The following is a 23,094-nucleotide window of genomic DNA, read 5'->3' as shown; positions in this document are numbered from 1 at the left end:
TTCTTGATGTTTTAAGGAGCCTCTTTATTACAAAAACAATTTCACAACCCACCAGCACAGTACATAGAAAGGGAGAAGTAGAAGTTTATTTAGCGAGAAGGCTCCTGACAGATGCCAGCACAACTGGGGCAGCTAAATTGGCTTGTATCAATAACTCTTTCAGCCAGCTTGTAAAAAATCCTTCTGGGTCTAAGCCCTCAGCTATGCCCTAAGCACATTCAGGCACACCAATCACTCCAACACTTCGTGTGTGGCTTAACTGTACTAGTTCATCCACTTTTTTCCCCAAAAGCTTTATCTTTCATAACTGCTGTTCATTATTGCTTTATCTCCTGTATACTGAGTATTGAGATCAGAAAATATTTTTGATTTCAATCCTGTACCCTGTGGAGTTCGGTCAGTTTTGAACAATGTATTGATTAATCTTATTTTTTCCCTTGGGCTGAGTTGTTCAGCACCATCATAGATGTATCTCTGGCTTTTAATAAAAGAACTGCAAGTTTAATATTTTTGCATGTGGACAGGAATGCCTTAAGCTTTCTGATTAGCAGTGAAGTCTCTAACTTGCCTCATAATATATTACTTAAATGCCAGTTTAGAAACTGTAGGGAAAATCCCAAAACGGCCCACCCCAAGACTAATCATCTCACTGAAATGTGCGAATACATTAATAGTATTTTTCCTATCTCAATGACCCAAACAAATCTATACTTCAAGGAGGCCACAAAACTGAGGCAGACAGAGAACAGAGGACACAGAAGACAAACAAAGAAGCAACTCATTGGAGCTTTTTGTCCTTCTTTCCTCTCATACAGGATCAAGGCATGGAGAGTGGAGCTTCTCTCTGCCACCAGTGGGTGGGCTCCGGTGATTTTGCCAGCTCAGTGGCTCTAAGATAAAAGTGGGAAGACGTGAAGAAAGACAGTTTGGCAGCCCACAGTTATGTGGAAGAGGACACAGCAAAAAAAGAGACAGGGCTGCACGGGGACAAAGAGGAAATTCTGAAACAGTCTAGAGTAGGTAAAGGTGAGCAAATAATAGCCACAAAAATGAAGAAGTAAAAAGCCTTATTAGGAAAGAAGGAAAATAGTAATTGAAGCAAAGTTGTGTTTGTATTTTCAGTAATGTTTAAATGTGACGTGACTCAAACAAAAGCAGAAAACTTTGACCATGGGTAAATGTAGACAAGTCTAAAAATGAAGTAAATAATTACAGTTCAAAAACAAGCACATAGAAAATGCAATAGCAGAATAATTACAATGCTTTTGGCTATTTTCTCTGAGCAGAACTGCTGTTTTATTGTCAGTCAGGATAACTTCAAAAATGGAAACTCTTTTCTCCACATCACAATAATTAGATGTATTTATTTCTTGAATGAGCAAAGACCCGGTGACTTAGGAAAAAAATAGCAAAGAAGTAAATGAGACTCATAAGGAGTATAACCTAATGTGCTTCATTTGGCACATATTTTAAATTTGAAACCATCATGTTTACATTTTAAAAACTATCTTTATGCAAGCACCTCACTCCAGTTTGCAGTTCTGTCATAATTGAAAGAGAATTCAACCTGATTAGGACAAAAAAAGGTGATCTAGGAAATGGTTCTGATGATTTATCAAGTCGTTGACTTCCCTTGAAGACAGCACAAAAGTAAGGCCACAAGTAAGTGGATGGAGATACTGAGCCCTTCTATTTTTTAGAAACAAGAAGCACAGAGTTCTGAGATGACAGCCTAACTTAACATGGGGTCCTATTCTTCGCAGGCTTTCTTGTAAGTGACAAGAGCTTAATTATGCTTTTTGATGCAATCATATCTTTAAGCTCAAATGCATGAAAAGTAATTTTGTTGCTCTAGTCGACTTTGGTCATGCATCTTTTGGCTGAGGCAGTTCACTATCAGCTTATGAGCCTGTGTCTGGATCATCTCTGTCTCTCTCTGAAGATCATGGTTTTGGTCCTTCTTCCAGGTATTAAAAATTCAAAACCCCAGTTTAACTGCAAATAGCACCACACAGTGCTGTAAACAGTGCATAAACATACCTCACTTCATGATTGCATTTCCAGTGCAACTGGTTAGCTCACAAAAGCTGTATGTAGTCAAACAGGGCAAGGCCTTGCAAATTAAAGGCAATGTTTTGATCTATGGGGTATGGACTTGGAAAGATAAACTTGATTTGAAGTCAGCTGAAATGTTAAAATACTCTGAAAGATTAGATCCATTGCCCTGAAATGAATAATAATTATAATAATAATAAAAATTATTAAAATATTAATTTTTCAGGATCTCTGACAGCTTCTCATATGGAAGTGTGTAAGCTAAAATGCACATATTTTTTCAGTTAGAATAAACTAAAAATTTAGAGTGAAATCTCAGTTGTTTTTAGTTCTTTTCTTATGCAAACTGGTCAGCTATCTGAAAGGCAAAAAGAGTTGCCACTAAAAAAAAATACCACAGCTGATACCTGGGACCTCTGCACTCACAAGTTAGATAATAGCCAAATACAAAAAAAAAAAAATGAAACAAATATGATTTTGTGTGATAGTTCAAGAATATTTGAAGGAAAGTAGGGTTGAATAATGTAGAGAATATGGCAAAACAAAAGACACTGCATCCTTTGAAGGGAAATAAAATAAGATGGGGAAAAGAGAACTAGGGTCAATATGAAACAATGAGAAACAAATCATGATAATTCCTAAAACTACAAACAAAGAGTATTAGACAAATAAAATCTTCTCTGATCAGTACTACTGGTAAAGAAGTCACACTAAATAAAGAGAGGCTATGGTCAAAGACAGACAGTTGAAAAGTCTATACAAGTCTCAATGTTCTAGCCCTACTGAATGTCCTAAGTGATTGAGGTACCTATGACTAAATAGGAATTTTTTCCATATTATTGTTGTGATTACCACCTCTGTTGCTGCCACCCCACTGAAAAAAAAAGAAAAAATAAGAAAAAAATAAGCAAAAAAAGAAATAAAAAGAACATTCCTGGCTGTTTTTGCACTTGCACTGGAAATAGCTACTTTAGAGTAGCCCAGTAAATTTGTTTCAGAGAGATGGAACAGCCGTGCAGACATCAAGTATCTTAGAAAGTCAAATGGATGCATATCTACATTACAGACAAACCTATCCATGTGTATTTTTTTAAATACTAAGAGTTGACTGATGGCTCTTAGTCCAGGATCTGTATCCTTCTCTAAATGGTTAGGCCCACCCCCATTTTAGGAGTGCTGTGAAGGCCAACAGTGGGACTCAGAGCTGTTGAAGCTACACCTAAACCCCACTTGCTTCCACACACCCACCTTGCCTTGCAGGCCTCCCCACCTATCTTATCCCAGCAGCCCCACAGATGAGAGAGGGAAAAGTCCCTTAACAGCTAAGTTGTCCCTCTTGCACATGCACAGGATTAGCCTCCCTGCCAATTTAGCTATTATCTGTCTAATCCTCCTTTTTGAATAATCTCCTTCATGCCATGTATCTAAGTCCTATCTGAGCCACCTAATCAGGCTAAAGCCATAACAAGTTTGCTCAGAAGATCCAGTTGGAAGTTCTGCAACTGGAGTGAATCTTGGTTTAAGGGACTGACTTCTCCTGGACTAGTGTGAGTGGAGGCAAGGGAGTGAGACATTCCAGTATAAGGGCAGGTGTGAGGTTTGAGTATAGTGTCAGATCTTAGGGGGGATGTGAGCGACAGGCAAGGATTAGGGAGAGATGTGGCAGGTAAACATAGAATAGGCATGAATCAGATCTATGGGGAGGTTGAGGAGTGGAAGGCCAGAAAAGTAGGAGAAAAGTGAGAGGTGGGCTTAAACAATTAACATTCACATTAGCATTAAAATTATGATATTAAATCCACAACTAGATCAGGGACTAAATGGAAAAATCCTCCTTTTACTTACTTTTCATGTGCTTTAGCTTTATAGTGTTAAATTACTAGAGTGCATTTGGTGCTGAAAGCAGGTGGTATTTATGGGTGGTCACCCCCTTGAGGTGCTGATGGGTGCTGCTCTTGGCATTTTTGATCCAAGCACATATGCTCAAATGTATGTTTAGGCCTTTCACTGAGCCTCTAAAGCAAACCATAGGCTTTACTTCAGTTCAAGTGCTGTAAAAGTCCAGTGAGTTTGTGAGACACTTCTATTTTAGCACACCTGCCTTCCCGTGAGAACTCAACAGCACAATAGTTTGCCCCCTCCCCTATCAAGATAGTAAATCAGTAAAATTTCCTCGTATCATGGGACATCTCTGGGACTCCTTATGCTTCCAAGCACATGAGTTATTTCTGAGAACAGAGCACAGCCCTTTGCACTCCTTTGACCACATTCTGACAGCTAAGGTCCAGCAGTGTACATGAACAAGCTAGATTTTTGTTACATAAAATAAAGGCTGCCATACTTTTTATTGGACTAGGATATCAGATTCCTAAGAGAAGTTATAATAGAATCAAGTTACAATGTCAGTGTGATAAAAAGTATCACATCATTGCTCTGTCCTTTTTACCTTATTCATTCACAGATTGAAGTTTCCTGGATTCCTGTCAAAAGAATTAGTCTTTTAAGAATAGAAAAGACCAATGCCATCTTTATACAGTTTGGGAATTCATCTCAGTAGCCCAGAGATTAACAATATCAGCGATAATTGAGTCAAAGGCGTCTATGGAGTACACTAACAACAAAATAGACCATGGAACAAAAGATGAGTAATTCAACAGTGCACAACTGCTGAATAATCATTTTAACCTTACCAAGGGTCAGGACGGCAAATAAAATAAATAAAAAATGAATGAGTTTAAAGAAGGGATGACGGAAAGAACAACAATGTACTCAGAGGGAGCTAGGCAGTTTTGAAGAAAAATGTGTGCAGAACAGAAATTGTGCAGCTGTTAACAGGAAGGAAAAATCAATTTTACACCACATAAAAGGATACATTTACATCATTATGATTATGTTGGGAAAGGATTAGAATTTCACTTTCCTCAAAGCATTCTTGCAATGTGTCATATGATTCTTCCTTATCTGATGATCACGATGATGCATAAAGAATAGCACCTCTCAAGCATCACTTTATTCAGTAACAGACCACCTTGTGTCCCTGAGCTCCCTGACTGCCAGATCTCATGTCTTTGTATTCCATAGGTAAGTTTAATTAAACCAGCAGAAGTGGAGTTATAATGGTGCACAAACCATGGTAGTAACTAAAGGGGAAAGAAAGGGTGGGGGAGGAGAGTTGAAAATGTGCACAAATTCAGGAGCTCAGTAGGATTAGATAGGCAAATCGATTCTAAAACTGGCATAAACAAGGCATACAGAAGAAAGCATAACCCAGACAGCTGAATTCAGATGTTGTTGGCATAGGAAAACACAAGTCATCATTGTAGAAAATACAGGTGTTTCAGAAATGGGGTAGTTAAACAGTTATTTGCTCTTTCTTTAAATACAGTTTTAAAATCTATCAGTGTGATTTGAGTACAGGTAAAAAATACGCTTGCACATGTGCAAGAACGGGGTTGACCAATTTCCATAAGTAAATCTATTCCATCTGTCCAGAATGAATATTTTCATTTCATCCAATTTCAACCTTTTTTAAAATTCCCAACTACTTCATCTAGCAGGGAGCAACAGCAATGTGAATTATGCCTCTAAAGCAAACTAACCCAGACCCAGGGAGACTTAGAGGTGACAGGTATGAGTTTCTCCCAACATCCTGCTCCCCGCTTCTCAGCTATGTATGTGGTCACTATTTTAAAGTGTATTTAGCACCATATAAAACCAAATGCAACTACAGGCTCAGTTACAGTCCATTCCACGTGGGAAGAAGATCTACAGGAGTGGAAAGCCTTGCTCTCCATCAGTGGTATTTCCTGATTAGTTTCAAATACTGTCAGAAAGTCAGAAATCAGCCTAGAGGCAGTTAACAGCAATGAGCTGTGTGTTGGAAGAAATGCCTTCACCTCCTGCCCAAAAATGGGCCATTCCAACTTATAGGGATAGATATTCCTTAACGTTTGCTTCGCTGCCTCAGATCTCCTTTACTGCCCTGTTCTCTAGGACAGATGCAAGCCTTCCTCATCACCTTCTTACCCTACCTGTGCAGACACTAGGAACTGCAGAAGCTCAAAACAGTTCAGAAACAGTTCTGGCTGTGTTTGTACCCTGGCTGAATGAATGAGGGAAGAGAGCATTTATTAGAGCTGCCGGTGGCCTCAGAAAGCTGCTGTGTTGAGCATATGCAGAAGGTCATGAGGCTCTGTTTCAACTACGGCTTTGGGGCAGACCTACCTCCTCCTAAGTCTCGTCCCCACCCCAGCTCAGGAAAGCTAATTTTTATTTGAATAAAAGCTTTTATTTGAACAACAACCTTTTAAGTAGAAAAATACCCTTAAATGAGCTTGAAGGAACAAAATCAGCTGTGTTACATTCAATTCTCTACCTACAGCAGCCTTTTAGGTGCGACCATCATCCCAGACAGTTCACTAACTGAGAAGCAGAAAGGTCTGCTGAGTTTCGCACACCCCTATGACATTTTTTCCATCACCCTCAGGCATGGCTGTCTGCTTTCAAGCCTTTCATTCAGCCTTTTAGTCTGTGAAAGATACAAACTGAGCAGATCTGCAAAGGCTCTGCTGGACTCCACTGGTCTGCCCATCCTCTGTCTCTCCCTGGTTGTGTTCAGTCATGTTTCAAGAATTTTCCTCTGTAAGTCCATCCAGCTTCTTCAAAGAAAATAAAGACAAATTACAACACATCCATCAAATACTACAGTTGAAGCAACAATTGAGCCTCCAGTAGGGCTGAAAGGCCAATTTTATGATATCAGAACGCAGGCAATGAGTCCTGAAGTGATGGTGATTATCCTAGATAAGAGCTTTGTTTAGCTGAGATACACCTTATATATTAAGAATGGGCCCAGGTAATTTGTTACTGTAGTACTGTAACTTGGAATAGGACAACATTTATAGCAGTCAGTGGAGCAATTATAGCTTTTAAGTTTGACAATGAGGAAAAAACAGGGCTGATAATTAAAAATGAGTGATTTTCAGAGCTTGAAATACTGAAGACAAGGAATAAATTGTAAGTAAGATTTGTCTGGAGGCATATGATCAAAATCAAACAGTTAATGAAAAGCCTGCAGTCTGCACAAAATATATATGCACATATATATTATATATGCAATACAATATGTGTATTACCTCTGTCTTGTATTCTTTGAAAACATTATATACAAACAGATTTTTTACTAAATGCACAACAGTCCAGTTAGCTCTGTCACTCTACACCTTCCTTCCTTCCTTCCTTCCTTCCTTCCTTCCTTCCTTCCTTCCTTCCTTCCTTCCTTCCTTCCTTCCTTCCTTCCTTCCTTCCTTCCTTCCTTCCTTCCTTCCTTCCTTCCTTCCTTCCTTCCTTCCTTCCTTCCTTCCTTCCTTCCTTCCTTCCTTCCTTCCTTCCTTCCTTCCTTCCTTCCTTCCTTCCTTCCTTCCTTCCTTCCTTCCTTCCTTCCTTCCTTCCTTCCTTCCTTCCTTCCTTCCTTCCTTCCTTCCTTCCTTCCTTCCTTCCTTCCTTCCTTCCTTCCTTCCTTCCTTCCTTCCTTCCTTCCTTCCTTCCTTCCTTCCTTCCTTCCTTCCTTCCTTCCTTCCTTCCTTCCTTCCTTCCTTCCTTCCTTCCTTCCTTCCTTCCTTCCTTCCTTCCTTCCTTCCTTCCTTCCTTCCTTCCTTCCTTCCTTCCTTCCTTCCTTCCTTCCTTCCTTCCTTCCTTCCTTCCTTCCTTCCTTCCTTCCTTCCTTCCTTCCCTTCCTTCCTTCCTTCCTTCCTTCCTTCCTTCCTTCCTTCCTTCCTTCCTTCCTTCCTTCCTTCCTTCCTTCCTTCCTTCCTTCCTTCCTTCCTTCCTTCCTTCCTTCCTTCCTTCCTTCCTTCCTTCCTTCCTTCCTTCCTTCCTTCCTTCCTTCCTTCCTTCCTTCCTTCCTTCCTTCCTTCCTTCCTTCCTTCCTTCCTTCCTTCCTTCCTTCCTTCCTTCCTTCCTTCCTTCCTTCCTTCCTTCCTTCCTTCCTTCCTTCCTTCCTTCCTTCCTTCCTTCCTTCCTTCCTTCCTTCCTTCCTTCCTTCCTTCCTTCCTTCCTTCCTTCCTTCCTTCCTTCCTTCCTTCCTTCCTTCCTTCCTTCCTTCCTTCCTTCCTTCCTTCCTTCCTTCCTTCCTTCCTTCCTTCCTTCCTTCCTTCCTTCCTTCCTTCCTTCCTTCCTTCCTTCCTTCCTTCCTTCCTTCCTTCCTTCCTTCCTTCCTTCCTTCCTTCCTTCCTTCCTTCCTTCCTTCCTTCCTTCCTTCCTTCCTTCCTTCCTTCCTTCCTTCCTTCCTTCCCTCCTTCCCTCCCTGCCTGCCTGCCTGCCTGCCTGCCTGCCTGCCTGCCTCCCTCCCTCCCTCCCTCCCTCCCTCCCTGCCTTCCTGCCTTCCTGCCTTCCTGCCTGCCTTCCTGCCTTCCTGCCTTCCTTCCTGCCTTCCTGCCTGCCTTCCTGCCTGCCTTCCTGCCTGCCTTCCTTCCTTCCTTCCTTCCTTCCTTCCTTCCTTCCTTCCTTCCTTCCTTCCTTCCCTCCTTCCCTCCCTGCCTGCCTGCCTGCCTGCCTGCCTGCCTGCCTGCCTGCCTTCCTCCCTCCCTCCCTCCCTCCCTCCCTGCCTTCCTGCCTTCCTGCCTTCCTGCCTGCCTTCCTGCCTTCCTGCCTTCCTTCCTGCCTTCCTGCCTTCCTGCCTTCCTTCCTGCCTGCCTTCCTTCCTGCCTTCCTTCCTGCCTTCCTTCCTTCCTGCCTTCCTTCCTTCCTTCCTTCCTCCCTCCCTCCCTCCCTCCCTCCCTTCCTTCCTTCCTTCCTTCCTTCCTTCCTTCCTTCCTTCCTTCCTTCCTTCCTTCCTTCCTTCCTTCCTTCCTTCCTTCCTTCCTTCCTTCCTTCCTTCCTTCCTTCCTTCCTTCCTTCCTTCCTTCCTTCCTTCCTTCCTTCGCCTGAGCAAGGTTCTTGTCTTCTGCTCACTTACTCCTGTGCTGTGGTAAGGCTGCCTACATCACTTTATGCCAGGTATTGCCTCCAGCTTTTGCTGCAACTTAAAACAACCTTTTCTGGTCATTTTGGTAGCAATGTTTTAGTAAGTGACTAAAATCTCCAAATTATTCTGAGAGGAAAAAACCTGCTGTCCCAGTTCCTACATATTAACCACAAAATAACTCATGGAGGACTATATAATGTGGTTATATCACTCTGGGAGAAATACAAACTTCAGGCTGGGGCACAAGCTAGTGGGAGTTTGGTTTTAGAACAGAGAATCATCTACCGAGTACATGGTCATTTTAGTGGCTGTGCCCTACTTATGGGTGTACATGGAAAGAAAAAAATGGAGACAAATATACCCTATTCAACCAAAGCTAAGAATTTAAAGGAGTACAATATCTGACATCTTAACATATAAAACCAGCAATGTGATGGGTGTTTGTGATTTCTCTGAATGCTTTCACTTACATTACAACTAGTTATTCAGTAATACATCCTGTGAACAGAACACTACAACTTGCCAGTGTACAAAATAGCATGGACAGAAGCCAATTATAAGAATAATGATAGCAGAAGTCAAATACAAGCTGAGAAAAGCTTACCTCAAGTTAATGAACTGGCGTATAGATGAGTTAAAAACAAAGCACAAAAAATCCATATTGAAATCACTGGCAGAGTTTCAGCTCTACTGTAATGCTCTAATCATGAAAACTATAGTACATCAACTTTAAGTGCTCAGGAGAACAGTCAAATCTCTGTCTTGCAGTGGAGAAACCGGGGCTTTTTTCTGTTTTCTGATACCCTGTTAGGGTCTTGCTTTTACTGGGTGCTTTGTTCAGCAATCAGGTATGGTATGGCTCAAGGATCCTAACCCAGTGGGCAAGTTCTAACCTTTGTAGACCGTGAATGGCATATCAACACAGATTCTAAAGCTGTGGCATGATTGCAGCAGCTGAAATATGGTTTTGGCTCTTATTTAATTACCCAAAGTTTTCCTTTGCTTCTGTGGCCCAAGACAATTATAATAAGGTAATTCATTTGAAGCATTTGAGTGAAACTTTACATTTTAACATTCTCCATAAAAATCAATGCTAAGAAATGTGTTTCTATATCTCAAGCCTCTGAAGATTTAACCCCAGCAGCAGTCAAGAGGTTTGACTGGCAGTCACCTCCTCAGAAACTGCAGAAGAATCCTCAATGCTCAGCCAGGCAGCATCCCATTGCTATCACAAAACCAGGAGCTTGAAAAGCAGATGACTCAGAGGAATTGGCATAACAATCTTTCAATTCCATATTTTAGTGTAGTGTTGCTAGGTTCTGGGTTTTGTTTTCATTTGAATAGTCATTATAATGACTTGAAGTAGGGTTTAAATCTTGAAGGAATTTTCTCTAAAAAATGAGCAACATTTTACAGGACAGGTTCCTCAAAAGGAATTTGAAATGAAAACTGAGAATAGTAATCTCACTAAACTACAGGAAAAGCCAAAGAAGATTTCTAGGCATTTTTGCAATGTATTATTCTCCCAAAAGAATATATAGTGGAGGCAGGTTTTTTCAAGAACATGGTAGAATGTTTAGCCCATTTAAAATGCAGATAACCGAACTTCTTAGAATAAATATTTCCATATTTTAGCAATGGAAATGAGAAATACAGACCAAATGCTGAATCCGTTGTGATTCCTAATTCAAATCTGTCGAATTTTATGCGTTTCAAGTTTTGAGAGTGTTTTCTTTAAGTTACAGTTCTGAATCCAATACCCTGTGTTCAGGGTAGTGAATTGTTAAATTAAACTGTCTATTGACATTTTTTAGGCAAAAATGGAAGATAAATTGATTTTCTTGGATGCTGGTATTCTGTAAGATTGAACATCCCCAAAGAGATTTTGAATGGAGCCTGTTGTCTTACTAATTTGCACACCATACTACTTTTTCCCTTGATTAAAACCTTAGCAAGGAACTGCTCAAACCTTGGGAGTTGCTAGGCATAACTGAAGGCCAGCATGTGCCAAATATGCCACAGCATGGTGTCTTTAGCTGTCATCCAGCATACTGTGTGTTAGCAATTGGCAAGCCTCTTGTCCCTCTGCCTCCCAGGACTTTTTGTTATTGAATTGCTACATAGTGTATCTTAGCCTAATTGAACTCATTACTTAAGGGACTACTCTGTCTACATAAGTATTCAGGAAATATTATTCCTGAATAACCATGAATAACATTCTTATGCTGGAACAAGAGTGGGCTAGATAACATACCTAGATAAAATAATGAATAAGCAGGTGCTAAAAGATGTTCTGGCAGCTTCACTGAGTCCAGAGAACCCCCTCAGAAAATCTATAAGGAGAGATTCTCTTTTCGCACATGACAGCTTGTGGAAGAAGCCCAGCTTCCCAGGAGCATGAGATGGGACCTATGAAATCACATAAGTTGGGTCAAATTTCTAATGGCAAGAGAGAAAGATGCTGAATGGAGCACTCTTTTAAAGAGTCCATTCCAGATACTTTAAAAGTATGACTACATAAAGGCAGGATAGCAAATTACTCCATCTAAAAGTGCACTTTGCTCCTCAGGAGAGAAATGTATGTCTTCATAGGCTTTGATGGTCTCCTCGAGCTGACCAGGACCAGGGCAGGCAGCCAGGAACTGCCCCATCAGACTGCAACATCTTCACGGGAAGCTTTGACACGGGCTGAGAGACACAATCCCATTCAACATCCAGGCAGGATTTGGGGGCAAGGGCCAATCCCAATATTCCCTTTGAATGTAACTTGCCAAGAGAGCCAGTGTTTGAAATGGCACAGATGCAGCTTCTGCTGGTACAGGTGGCCTCTAGAACGGGAACAGGTCTGAGACATACAGAAGTATAGATATACTTTGATTATCTCATGCTTGTTCCAGTATGTACTGTGACTTGTGTCACAAAAAGTGCACTGAAAAATTTGTAGTTTAAGAAAAGAGACAAGTGTCTTGCTCTGATGAAAAAGGGATGATACGGTCACTACAACCTTTTGATTTTGCCCATACCAGTGTAAATCAGGAATGATTCTGTAGAAACCAGAAATTCTGTGCTCAGTAAAAAAGATGAGTCCTTTTACAGCTGCACTTACCAGGATGTGCTAAGGGTCATTTTCATTTCTCTTTTGGAGCCCTATGGTAAGCTTTAGAAGTAATAAAATATTCTTTTTTTTTCTAAGACCATGGAGTAGGGTTAAACTGAATATCTGTTTGGGACATTCATACAGACCAACATTGACTAGATTATATTTCTGGTTTCAGGAGCTCCCCAACCTTAACAACTGGTAATATACTGCTATTTTTTTAAAAGTGTGGAAAACCAAAATCAGCCTGAAAGAGTCTCCAGACATAAAGGAACTAAGAGTGGAACTAGTTGTATGTATAACAGGCCCAAGAGCTGAGGTTAATAAACTCGAGTATTCAACATGTGAGTGTGCAGTAATCCCAGCTGGGTAAACATCTTAAAATTCTTCAAAGTTTCAGGGTGCTGAATTTTACTTCATTTTACTTCATTGACTACTCATAGTCCCAATGAAAGAAATTAATTGGAATTGGATGGAGGTGTGAGTAGGGACAATACGACCTGGCCCAAAAATTAGAAAAGAAATTAATCTCAACATGATACAAGGACAGATGTGTGTACTGGGCAAATCTAACACAACTTAAAAGAAAACATGTAAAGTACACGGCCGTGTACAGAGAGACAATGAAGCCAGAGAAATGAACATAGCAGCACTACTTTGCAGAAAAGAATCAGAAGACACATTGTCACAGAGGAAACAGTGGCAAACTGCTTCATGAAGATAGTAGCGCTTGGAGAAGAGGAAATATGTAAACTGCAGAGATTACCAGGCTCATTTAAGCTACTTTATGTGAGGCTGGAGTTTCAGCTATTGTAATAAGTTGCATGATAAGACATTGAAAAAATTCCATGTAATGAGTAGTACTGGTTGGCATATGTCATTACTTTACCTGGGGTAATTTGTGGAGACCTGGACTGCCCAGTGTATGGGAAAATACTATGGACTGGCCCAAACTCTTGCCAAATATTGGAATAGATATCACATTCAAGGACACAAGGTACATAAGAAACTGTTTGAAGATTTAATTGAATTTTCTTTTAAGAGAATTTCGAAAGTGCACAGGGAAATTGATTCTGTTACCCAATAGATGCATTAGCTAATGTCTTAGTATAAAGCCCATTGGTTTTAGTAAGTAAGGATTGTTTAAAAAAGCAAAACCAAAGCCAATCCTCCTATATCAGGCACATTATTGAGAATATAAAGTGATAGAAACCTCCTGATGACCACATCCTTTTATGTGCCCATTTTGTTCGCTGCACACCGCAGGTAATGACATACGACTTCCGGCATAGGTGTTTACTTGCAACCCCCACCAGCAGCCTGCATTAAATATGATACTCATGTTGGTGTATCTATAGGTCCCATATGAAGTGTGCATTGTAGCTGAACAAGTGTCAAGTGTTCCATAAAATGGGCTGAGCCACGAGTGCTAATCAACACACAAGGAAGACAACAACCTACGACATGTTGGCTGGTAACCAGCATGGAGTGGGGTGATGGAGGGATGTCAGAAATACCCAGAAGGAAAAGAAAAGGACATTCTTTAGACTAGATTCACCTACCGTTGCTTATACCTTTACTCCATGATGTGCCTGAGTGAAATCAGTGAGACTAACATCACTGGTGCCAGCTCAATCAAAACTAAACAAAAAACTTTCCTTACAATCAAAGAAAAAACACAGGAGTATCAATAGAATTAATTGAGCCAATATATTTAGCACATGGCCAGATGCTAAAGAGGCTGTTTAACACAGTATTGTAAGCCAGATACCTGTAAAAAAATATTAACTATAGTTTGCCAATTTAGGAAAGAAATTACTTTCTGTTCAGCATCCAAATGATAGCAGGCATTACCTTTGGAATTATTTATTCATTTTAACATACTTATATACAGTGATTTCATTTTGATATAGTAGTTTATTCCAACATAATCTAAGTAAAGACTTCTATGACTTACTGAAGGTTTTTAATACATTTGAGACTTAGCCACTTTCCTTACAAGCCTTCATAAATATGATAGTGACAATATGTCTTTTGTTGTCGTGTTTTCCAGTTTTTATATCTTTACTGAGAGCCAACACCATTTAATGATGTTTAAGTCGCATCTGAAATCGGCAATGCTTGTGCAAAATATGTCAGACACAGTTTGAAATTAATCTAAGCTGCTAAAGGAATTTAAAACTTACATGCTTATAGGTATATATATTATATATTGGTGTATAATAATGTATACACACAGATGTATTTTAATGTTTAGCTTTAATAGCAAAAAGTACAGTAGAATTCCACTGATAGCAAGATTTGATTGTAGAGTATCCATAAAAAATTGGTGCACTTTTTCTGAAAATCAATACAAGCTCAAAACAAAATGTGATACCAGATAATTCTCTGCCATAGCCTAAAACTGATAATCAATTTGAACACCTAAATAATTGAATTAAACACTATAGTAATCAAATAGGTATTTGATAATGACATATCTCCATTGAAAAATGTTACTAAGTAAAATTTTATGTCAGTCCCAACTAGGTGAGTGTACAACATGTAGGGTAAGGCCTCTCAGTCCTGACTGGAGCTCATAGGTACTACTGGAGTACAAATAATAAATAATAGTACATATACTATAAAGTCTCTAAAATCAGTGATAATATTAAACATTTTCCATCTTTGAAACACTGTACAAACATAAAACTATTCCTCACAACACCCCTGTGAGGTAGGTATGAAAGTGTTAGCCCATCTTACTGATGGGGCAACTCATCCCAATACTACAAGGTGCTAGCTGATGCTGCAGGGGGATTCCCAGAGGCCTGATTCCCTGACTCCCAGAGGCCCCAGAAGTATGTCATTCTTAAGCAAAATATTAGCCTAATATAGAACTTGCCCACATCCTCAAAATAACCTAAGTGGCACAGCCCAAAGCTCTTGGCTTTCATATTAGTTGCTTTGTCAATTGATTGAGACTTTCTCCCTTTGAAAAAATAAAGTACTATATATTGGTCCTGTGACATGCACAAACACGTATTTTTCTTTTCATAAACCTGATGATACCTTTCATATCTGCAAAGGGAAGGTATGTCCCTCTGAGTGCATACCTTGTGTAGCAGAACTGTAGCAAGAGTCTCCCATTCTTTTATGCATAAAAATTACAGGTTCTTTTACTCATTTATGTGAATATGCTGAGTATTAGTATGATGACATCAAATTATATTTTAAGGGGCACAGCCATATATATTTTAGATTCAGATTTCAGGACTTCCTTTAAAACTGGGATAATCCTGTGGAATGTACTAAAATATACGTATTCTCTTTTCCCTCTTTTTAAAAATAAAGTCCAGAGTGCTTTTGCTTAGACATACTTTAAAATATTGTATAGCTAGCCATTGTTTTGAAAATGTTTGAAGTAAAGCAAGACATCTGAACGTGGAAGCAGTCCCTCTTGCACCAGAATAAACCTGGAGTATCTCCGCTAAAGGCCGTAGAGCTTCAGTGGTGTAAAAGCAGGCGGAGTGGAGTTAGGATCAGGACTTCCATCCTCCTGCCCATCTGCGGCTGCCCTCAATCAGCAACACTAATGAGCTTCATGCCTTCATCTGCAGGAAGGAGTGTGAATGGCATGTTTGTCAGAAAATCCTGTGAGCTATGCACATACCTGATCACATCACTGAAGACTTCATCACTCATTATGCTAGTGTTACACATAGACGTAAAAAACAGGCAGCTCTTTTGACCTCTGCAGAATTAGAGAAAAAGGAAAAAATAAACCACAGTATCTTCCAAACGACAGAGTACATGCAGAGAAGTAAATTAAAGGCAACACAAATACAGCACAAATGAAGCTTTAGAAAAACAAAGCGTTTTCCAAGAGAGAAAAGACAAAACAGGTAACGGAACAGATAATATATTGAGGGCTAATATATACAAAATAAAAAAACCACCTGGGTAAAAATTTAGTTATGCAATCATTTGTCATAAATGCTCTCTTTCTAATAACTCATGGGAAAAATGGAAGCAAAAAGTTTGAAAGCCTTGCTGGAACCCTCCCCTTAAAAAATCATAATGGGCAATTTTTCTGATCATATATAGAGTTCCTACAATGGCTCCATTTTTAGACATCTGTAATTCAACAGACTCTGACCATTTTCATCTGTGTAGCATATTTTATTATTTAATGTCTTCATATGATAACCCCCCCCCCCCCATACATATTTAAAACTAGATACCATTCTGCTTTCATCCTTTCCTGGGGGGGGAGGAGGGGAAAGCAGGTGATTTTCCTCTTGTGTTTTGAACAGAACCATAGCTATCAGCGCTCCTTTGCTTTTCTTCTCTTTTGCATATCATGTTTTCTCTCAGCAAGACTCAGGGACGTGCATGGAGGAAGAAAAGCACAAACCTATCGTTGTTGTTGAGTTGCCTGAGGAAACTCATACCTTCTTTGGGTTCATCTTATAAAACACAGTATCTGCATAACAAGGCCACTGAAAGATGATTAATACAGATTTTTCTCTTTTATTTATCTTTTGTCTGTTTTAAATGCAGCAGGCATTCACCACTGGAATATAACAGCTTGGAGGTTACTTGAACATACAGCTTTTTTGCAGGAGATTCTTAACCACATGCCTAACCTTAAGAATGTAAATACTTTCATTTAAATCAATGTGAAAAAATAATTTGGTTAAGTTAGACATGCTTTGATAATTGAGGGTACTGTAAAAAAAGACAAAAACAAAACCATGGGTTTAAATGTATAGATTATGTCATTTGGAATGAACGGATGCGAGTTGTCAATTGTTTTCCTTTTCTTTTTTTTTTTTTTTTCTAATTTTAGAATTTGAACTGCTCCTGATAAATTTGTTCCCAAATGTTATCATTCAGTGTATCATGAATATTAGGCAAATGTTTAAACAACCTGGAAAGGAGGCTTTTTCAGTAGACAGTACATGATAAGTGTTCAGAAAGCAGTCAATTTCAAACAGTAGTCATTCCAAAGTCTGTTTTCCCCCCTCCAAAATATTTTTTTTTGTTGTCTTTTTTTGTTCTACTGCCTTGGGATAAATGCTCTTAAAATTTATTTTCATTGGAAAACAGATTTTAATAATTCTATCCCTTTGCACTGCTACTATAAATTAGAAAAACATTTGAATATACGGTGTCGACCTTATTCCGATTTTCAGAAGCAACAATTAGAAGTCATTGACACCAATCTACCACAAGTGACCTTAGTCTCATATCTTATTCTGTTATTAATCAAGGAACGCAATTCAGAAATAATATTACATCCTGCATTTTATTCAATTCCATATGACAAAAATAGTAACCTAGACTAAGACATCCATTTCAATCAGTAGATGTGTCAAGCCAACAAGATTTAATAATAAAAAATATTGGATCTAGGTAACAATTCCCAGCTGTTTCAGGGAGGCCCCTTGCCCTACATGGTATCACAGTATAAAAATAGTGTCTCTCTTCACCATGCAGAGAGGAATGGCCTAACCCTGAATACAAAATGGGGTCAGTCTTACTGTACCATCGTCAACCATCTTATTTACAACACTTTACATATTTTTTCTCTTTTTCCTTTTTCCTTCTTTTTCTTTCTTTTTTTTTTGTTTGTTTTTTATTGTTTGTTTGTTTTTTAAGTTATACACATCCTTTAGGGAATAGAGATAACACTACATGGTACCAAATACTAACAAAAAAAAAGTCACACCAAAAATTACACAGATAAATAAAAACATTCAATTGCTGAAATACAGCAACATTAAGCCACCTCAGTTTTCTTTTTTTAACACTTGGAAACACCCCTAACCACCCACACACTGTGGCAAAAAAATTGTGTTATATTGTAGAGGTGTTACAGATATATAATTTTGCTCAGATATAGATATATATTTATATCTATATATCTCTATCTCATCATTGTAGAAAATGGAGCTGTAGAGTTCATTGTTCATTTCCAATAGAAACAAACAGCTAATAAGTCTTTGAACTTCTTTTCACTCCCTTATATGATGGCAGAAATAGTCCATCCTCTTACAGTAATGGTTTCTGTTGTATAAGAAAGATTGTCCTATTTTTCAGTCTCAACTGAGAAGACCTCACTGTCTGATTCGTTCTTCAGGGGCATAAAACTCCTTGCGCTGTTACCCAGCTACCCATAATGTCCCTCAAGCAATTCTGCTGGACGGAAGTTCAGAGTGTCAACTCCACCATGTTGTAATGCACAAAAATGAGGTAGTACACAAAACATTTACTGTTCAAGTTTTGATTAAGCCCCAGTCTCCTCAGCATCCCCAGCCTAACTTATGAGTGGAACCATTCCCTTTGTTTACTCAGTGTAATTCCAACAATGCAACCACCATAAAATTATATTTGATTAATCAGAGTACATTGTGCTTTGGAGCAATCTGAAAAGATAATCCGAGTTGGAAATAAATACAGAACATTTGTGTGTTACTACTGCTCACGCTGCTCAAAAGTTCTTTTTTTGTTCCCACTATTATTAGGCAGCCAGCATCTTTCTCATGGTTATGTGTGAAAGAGACAGAACAGATTACAGGAAAATTAAACCTACATAATGTACTTCTTCCTCTATCCTAGACTTGTATTAATATCACACTCCTAAGATAAATGTATCAGAATTCTGTCGGGGGTGGTCACACTTTTGAGTGGGTTTAGTAGAAAAGTTAAATGAATCATTTCCATTTAAGAAATGGCAGTCCCCATATTTCTTAAGGATCTGACAGTTCTCTGCAATTTTCTGCTTAGTTGATAGAGATCTCTCATTGTTTGACCTTAAAACAAGAAACTGCATCAGGGTCCTCCTCCTTACTCCTTAAGTCAAAGTACTATTTATAAAATAGTTTACATCTTTGTTCAGTTTCAAATTATAGACAAACCTCCCTAATACAAAATACTAAAAGTGCAGTAGTATAAATTAAGAGTTTGCAACCACATTATACAAACATTACCTTTTTATTGTACAGCTTTGATAACACGGAGTATTTACTCACAACTGTTTATAATGTTGTGAATAATTTATGGTGCTAAGGTTTGTCTGTAACTTGTTTTCCAATCATTGAGCTAAAATCCACACTACATTTTTTTTTCATTTAATAGAACAACTGTCCACATAGCAGCTACAAATATTTAAATAAAAAAAGGTTTGTTACTGACAGGTACTTGCACATGAAAAGCATGCTATCTTTCCCAATAAACTTCACAATTTTGCCTGCATTGAAAGAAACCACTTACTCATAGTAAAACAAAACTTGCTTAACAAAAAAAAAAAAAAAAAAAAAAAAAAAAGAAAAAGAAAAAAGAAAAATCACATAGCCAGATGTATTTTGCAGTACAAAAGCTTCATTTAAGTTTGGGGCTAGTATATTGTCTGTTACCCGCATAATCTTAACATTATAAATACTACAGACAAGGATACTGTAATAATACACAGCATTGGGGTACTAAATCACTTATTTAAGATTAAGATTCCTAAAAACATAGTCCAAGTTGCTAACTAATTTGAACAAAACCAGCAAATAAGTGTGACAGAATGCCATAATGAAGCCCCCCTTTCTCAGGTGATAGTAAGTTTTGTAAGAAGCGAAGTGAATGTAGACTAGCCTCTTTCTGTTTCTAATGAAGTTATCCCATGACTGGTTTGTTTGTTTGTTTTCTGTTAAATTAAAAGGTTTCAAAGTTCTCAGTAACAGTCAAACTCACTGTTGAAAGAAGTACCATGCAGATCTTGCAAGACAACTTTTCAGCAGCCACAAAGTTATGTATTTCTGCTATGGGTAAAACTTTAAAGGGAACCTATGCATTTAGGTCAGGAAACTAATGCTTAGCTTCAAAAGCTGTACATGGAACAGGACAAGTTGTGTCGAGTAGAGGTCCAACAGTTATTCGGAATGAATGCTTTTAATTTATGCCAATCTCTTTATTATCCTCAATAAATCTGGTGAATGGACGACTGGCTCCCGTTTCAGAACTTGCTTTGTCCAGACTGACAATGGGAGGGCTGCTGCCTGTGCGAGCTTTGTCCATGCCACCGGTAAGGTTACTTAGAGGCGGGATGGCGCCCCCGCCTAGACTTACTGGGAGCTGAGGAATGCCTCCGTTCTGTATGACAGAAATCTCATTGTTCTTCATAGCAAGTCCGTTAGTGATAGCTGCAGCATATTGGTTCCAAAAACTGGGGTCAACATTCATGGCCCGAGCTGCCAAATCCTTCTGGAACATCTCGGAGAACTTGAGTGCATCGCCACCGAGCAAAGCCATGGGGTTTTCCACAGAGAGGCGTCGGCCACGGCGTGCAGGGGCGTTATTCCACATGTGAGTCCCCATGTGAACCTGCAGAGTGAACAGGACAAGAAGCACCCCCAAGTTAGCACATTCTGCTGAGGTGTCTAGCCTGAAATGCTGTTACTTACAGTAGTGCTCGCTTTTTTAAAAAAAAGCCTTTTAATTCGTATTGAAAAAAAATCAGTTCCAGTTAAGACACAGTTCTAAGGTCCAGTCAGCCCACACAAAAAAAACCCAGTTCCATAGCAGTTTTTCAATGTGCATTTGCTTCTTCTCAGTGAAAACAAACAGCACTGCAAGACTAAAGGGTACATACTCTCTTGGGTTAGACAATTTCACATGCAAGCTGGAAGTCCTCACATGCTGAAGATTACCAAGGGCATTACTCATACTAGGAAATGGGTGTTTTTTTCTGCCCGTTCCCTTCTTTCATCTTGTCTGTTTTCATATTTTATCTCATGTCAGAAGCACTGGTTACTTTGCTAAGTTTAGTATTATTAAAAATGACATTTAAAATGTCTTTCCCAGGCTGCGTTCTAATGGCTAACCAGACTGTAGGAATAGGAGCCATCACTCCTGTAGTAACCCACTGTAAATCTGGGAGAAGCAGCTTTCTACTCTGCAATGGCTGCAAAGCGGAATAGAAAATAGAAATTGGGGAGGCACCAAAGGAGCCAAGCAAGCTCTGTGTTTCTGGTTTATAGCAAGGTTATTTTGCATTGATGGTCCATAAGAACTCTCAGAACATGTCCATCAGCTGACTGGGTGTGCCATCACATCTGTCAAGAGAGCTGCAACATGCCTGCATGTATACCTGGAACCAGTTTTAAAGTTCGCATCATTGCACAGCCACTTTTCAGTCCCTATCTTCCACGCAGTGGAAGCGTAATGACCGCCACCATACAGCAAACATTTCCTTGAAGCTCCCTTCTCACCTGTCTTTGGGACAAACGCTTAGCACTAAAACCTGCTGAGTTCAAGAGCGGTGCTCTTTAACCCCCCCTCCCCAAGCCTTTACAGTTTCATGTGGCCTCTTACCTTAAGATTCCCCTTTGTGGTAAAAGCTCTACCACAGATTGTGCAACCAAACGGTTTTTCACCGGTATGGGTGCGCTCGTGTATCTGCAGTGCACTTGCTGAGGAGAAGGTCTTCCCGCACGACTGACAGTTGTGCTGCTTGGGAGTCCGGCGAGGGGGGGGTGCCAGCATAGGGGTGATCCCCGGACTCATCACTGTCTGTGGTGCAGCAGGAACCTGGATTCCAGCTGGAAGCGAGGGAACCTCACCCAAAGAGATCGGCTTGCTGTGACCATTCACTTCCATTTTGATCATGGTAGGTGCTGTACTGGTGACCAGGCTAGGAGTACTTTGGCTGGGACCTAGAGTAAAGTTGGGTTCAAATAACTGAGAAGGCAGCTCTTTTAATTTGTGCGTCAGTAAGTGCTGTTTTAAATTACCCATAGTGGAACACCCACGACTGCAGACTGTACAAACAAATGGACGTTCTTTAGTATGGCTGCGGTAGTGAATTTCCAATGCACTCTTACAAGCAAAAGGCTTGCCACAGATATTACAAACAGTACTTTTAAACTTACCACGTTCTCTGTTCAGGAACAGCAGACTAAAAGGAGCCTCCTCTTTGATGACTGGTCTTCCCGGGTTGGTGGATGTCAGATCTAATGCGCCTCCATTTTCAGTTGTGGGTGGGGGACTGTCTGGTTTTTCTGTCTTTAATTGTATTTCTGGTGGCTCTTCCTGGTTACTGAGACCGGGGGACTTTGATCTGAAACTTTCACTATTGCTATTCACAGGAGACAGAGCTTGCATGGAGGAAGAAGACTCTGACATTGCAGGGCTGCCTGCACTCTGGCTTTCAAGATCACCAACAGCTGATGAGGAGTCATTGCTCAAATGGTCACTTTCCCCTGATCCATTTTCTATGGATTTTAAACTGGTCAGCTGCTGGCAGTTCATGACAGAATCAATCATTTTCATTTGATTCTCCAAAGCAGCAATACTGGAGATCACAGAAGGTGGCGAAGAAGGACATGACCCAGAGTAAGAGATAAGGGGTTTGGATGAGTCACTTGCTGTGTCCTTTAGTTCCGGGTCCTCTTCCATAGAATTTTCATCAATGTCATCATCGAAGTTGCTCAGTGTGTCAACATTCTTCTCATCATAGGAAAGCTCTGAGTCCATGGCATCTTGGAAGCCCTCTGGTAGCGGCGTGTTTGGAATTTGCCCACCCATATGCATACGAATGTGCTGCTGAAGAACAACTGCGTTTGTAAATTTCTTCTGACAAATGGGACACGAGTGCTGTACTCTAAGTGGTGGCTTCGCTCGATGAACTCCAAAATGTGTTTTTAGATTGCCTTTCGTAGTAAAGGCACGTCCACAAATTTTGCATTTAAATGGTCTTTCTCCTGTATGTGTTCTGTAATGCATCTTGAGAGCGCTCTGACAACTAAGCACACGGTGACAAATGACGCATTGATTTGGATCTGTCATCTTCTTATCAATGTTCTCCACTAGTTGTTGTAGTTTTGAGGTTTCTGACGTTTGCATAGAGTCTAGCAGACCACCAAATGGAAACTTTGCCTTAAACTGGTCAGACACTGCTGGAAGCACAGGGTTTGGGAGGCTCGTTGCAACGCTGCTGTCTGTAACC

General features: G+C 39.7%; 1 protein-coding gene across 2 annotated transcripts in view; it reads right to left on the bottom strand.

Annotated features, from left to right (window-relative positions):
• Nucleotides 1-14,358: 14,358 nt before the first annotated feature.
• SALL3 (spalt like transcription factor 3) overlaps nucleotides 14,359-23,094 on the bottom strand; it is a 27,116-nt gene continuing 18,380 nt past the window's right edge. For both annotated transcript variants that reach the window (XM_032101806.1, XM_032101814.1), the window contains exons 2-4: nucleotides 22,019-23,094; nucleotides 21,462-21,802; nucleotides 14,359-20,471 (exon numbers count right to left, since the gene is read on the bottom strand). The exon at nucleotides 22,019-23,094 is cut by the window's right edge. In XM_032101806.1, coding sequence (XP_031957697.1) covers nucleotides 20,040-20,471; nucleotides 21,462-21,802; nucleotides 22,019-23,094 — 1,849 coding nt within the window. In that variant the 3' untranslated portion in view covers nucleotides 14,359-20,039. The remainder of the gene's footprint in view (nucleotides 20,472-21,461; nucleotides 21,803-22,018) is intronic.

The sequence above is a fragment of the Corvus moneduloides genome, chromosome 1 (genome assembly GCF_009650955.1).
Source record: "Corvus moneduloides isolate bCorMon1 chromosome 1, bCorMon1.pri, whole genome shotgun sequence".
In the NCBI taxonomy this organism is placed as follows: Eukaryota; Metazoa; Chordata; class Aves; order Passeriformes; family Corvidae; genus Corvus; species Corvus moneduloides.
This window is presented reverse-complemented; position numbering and strand designations above follow the sequence as displayed.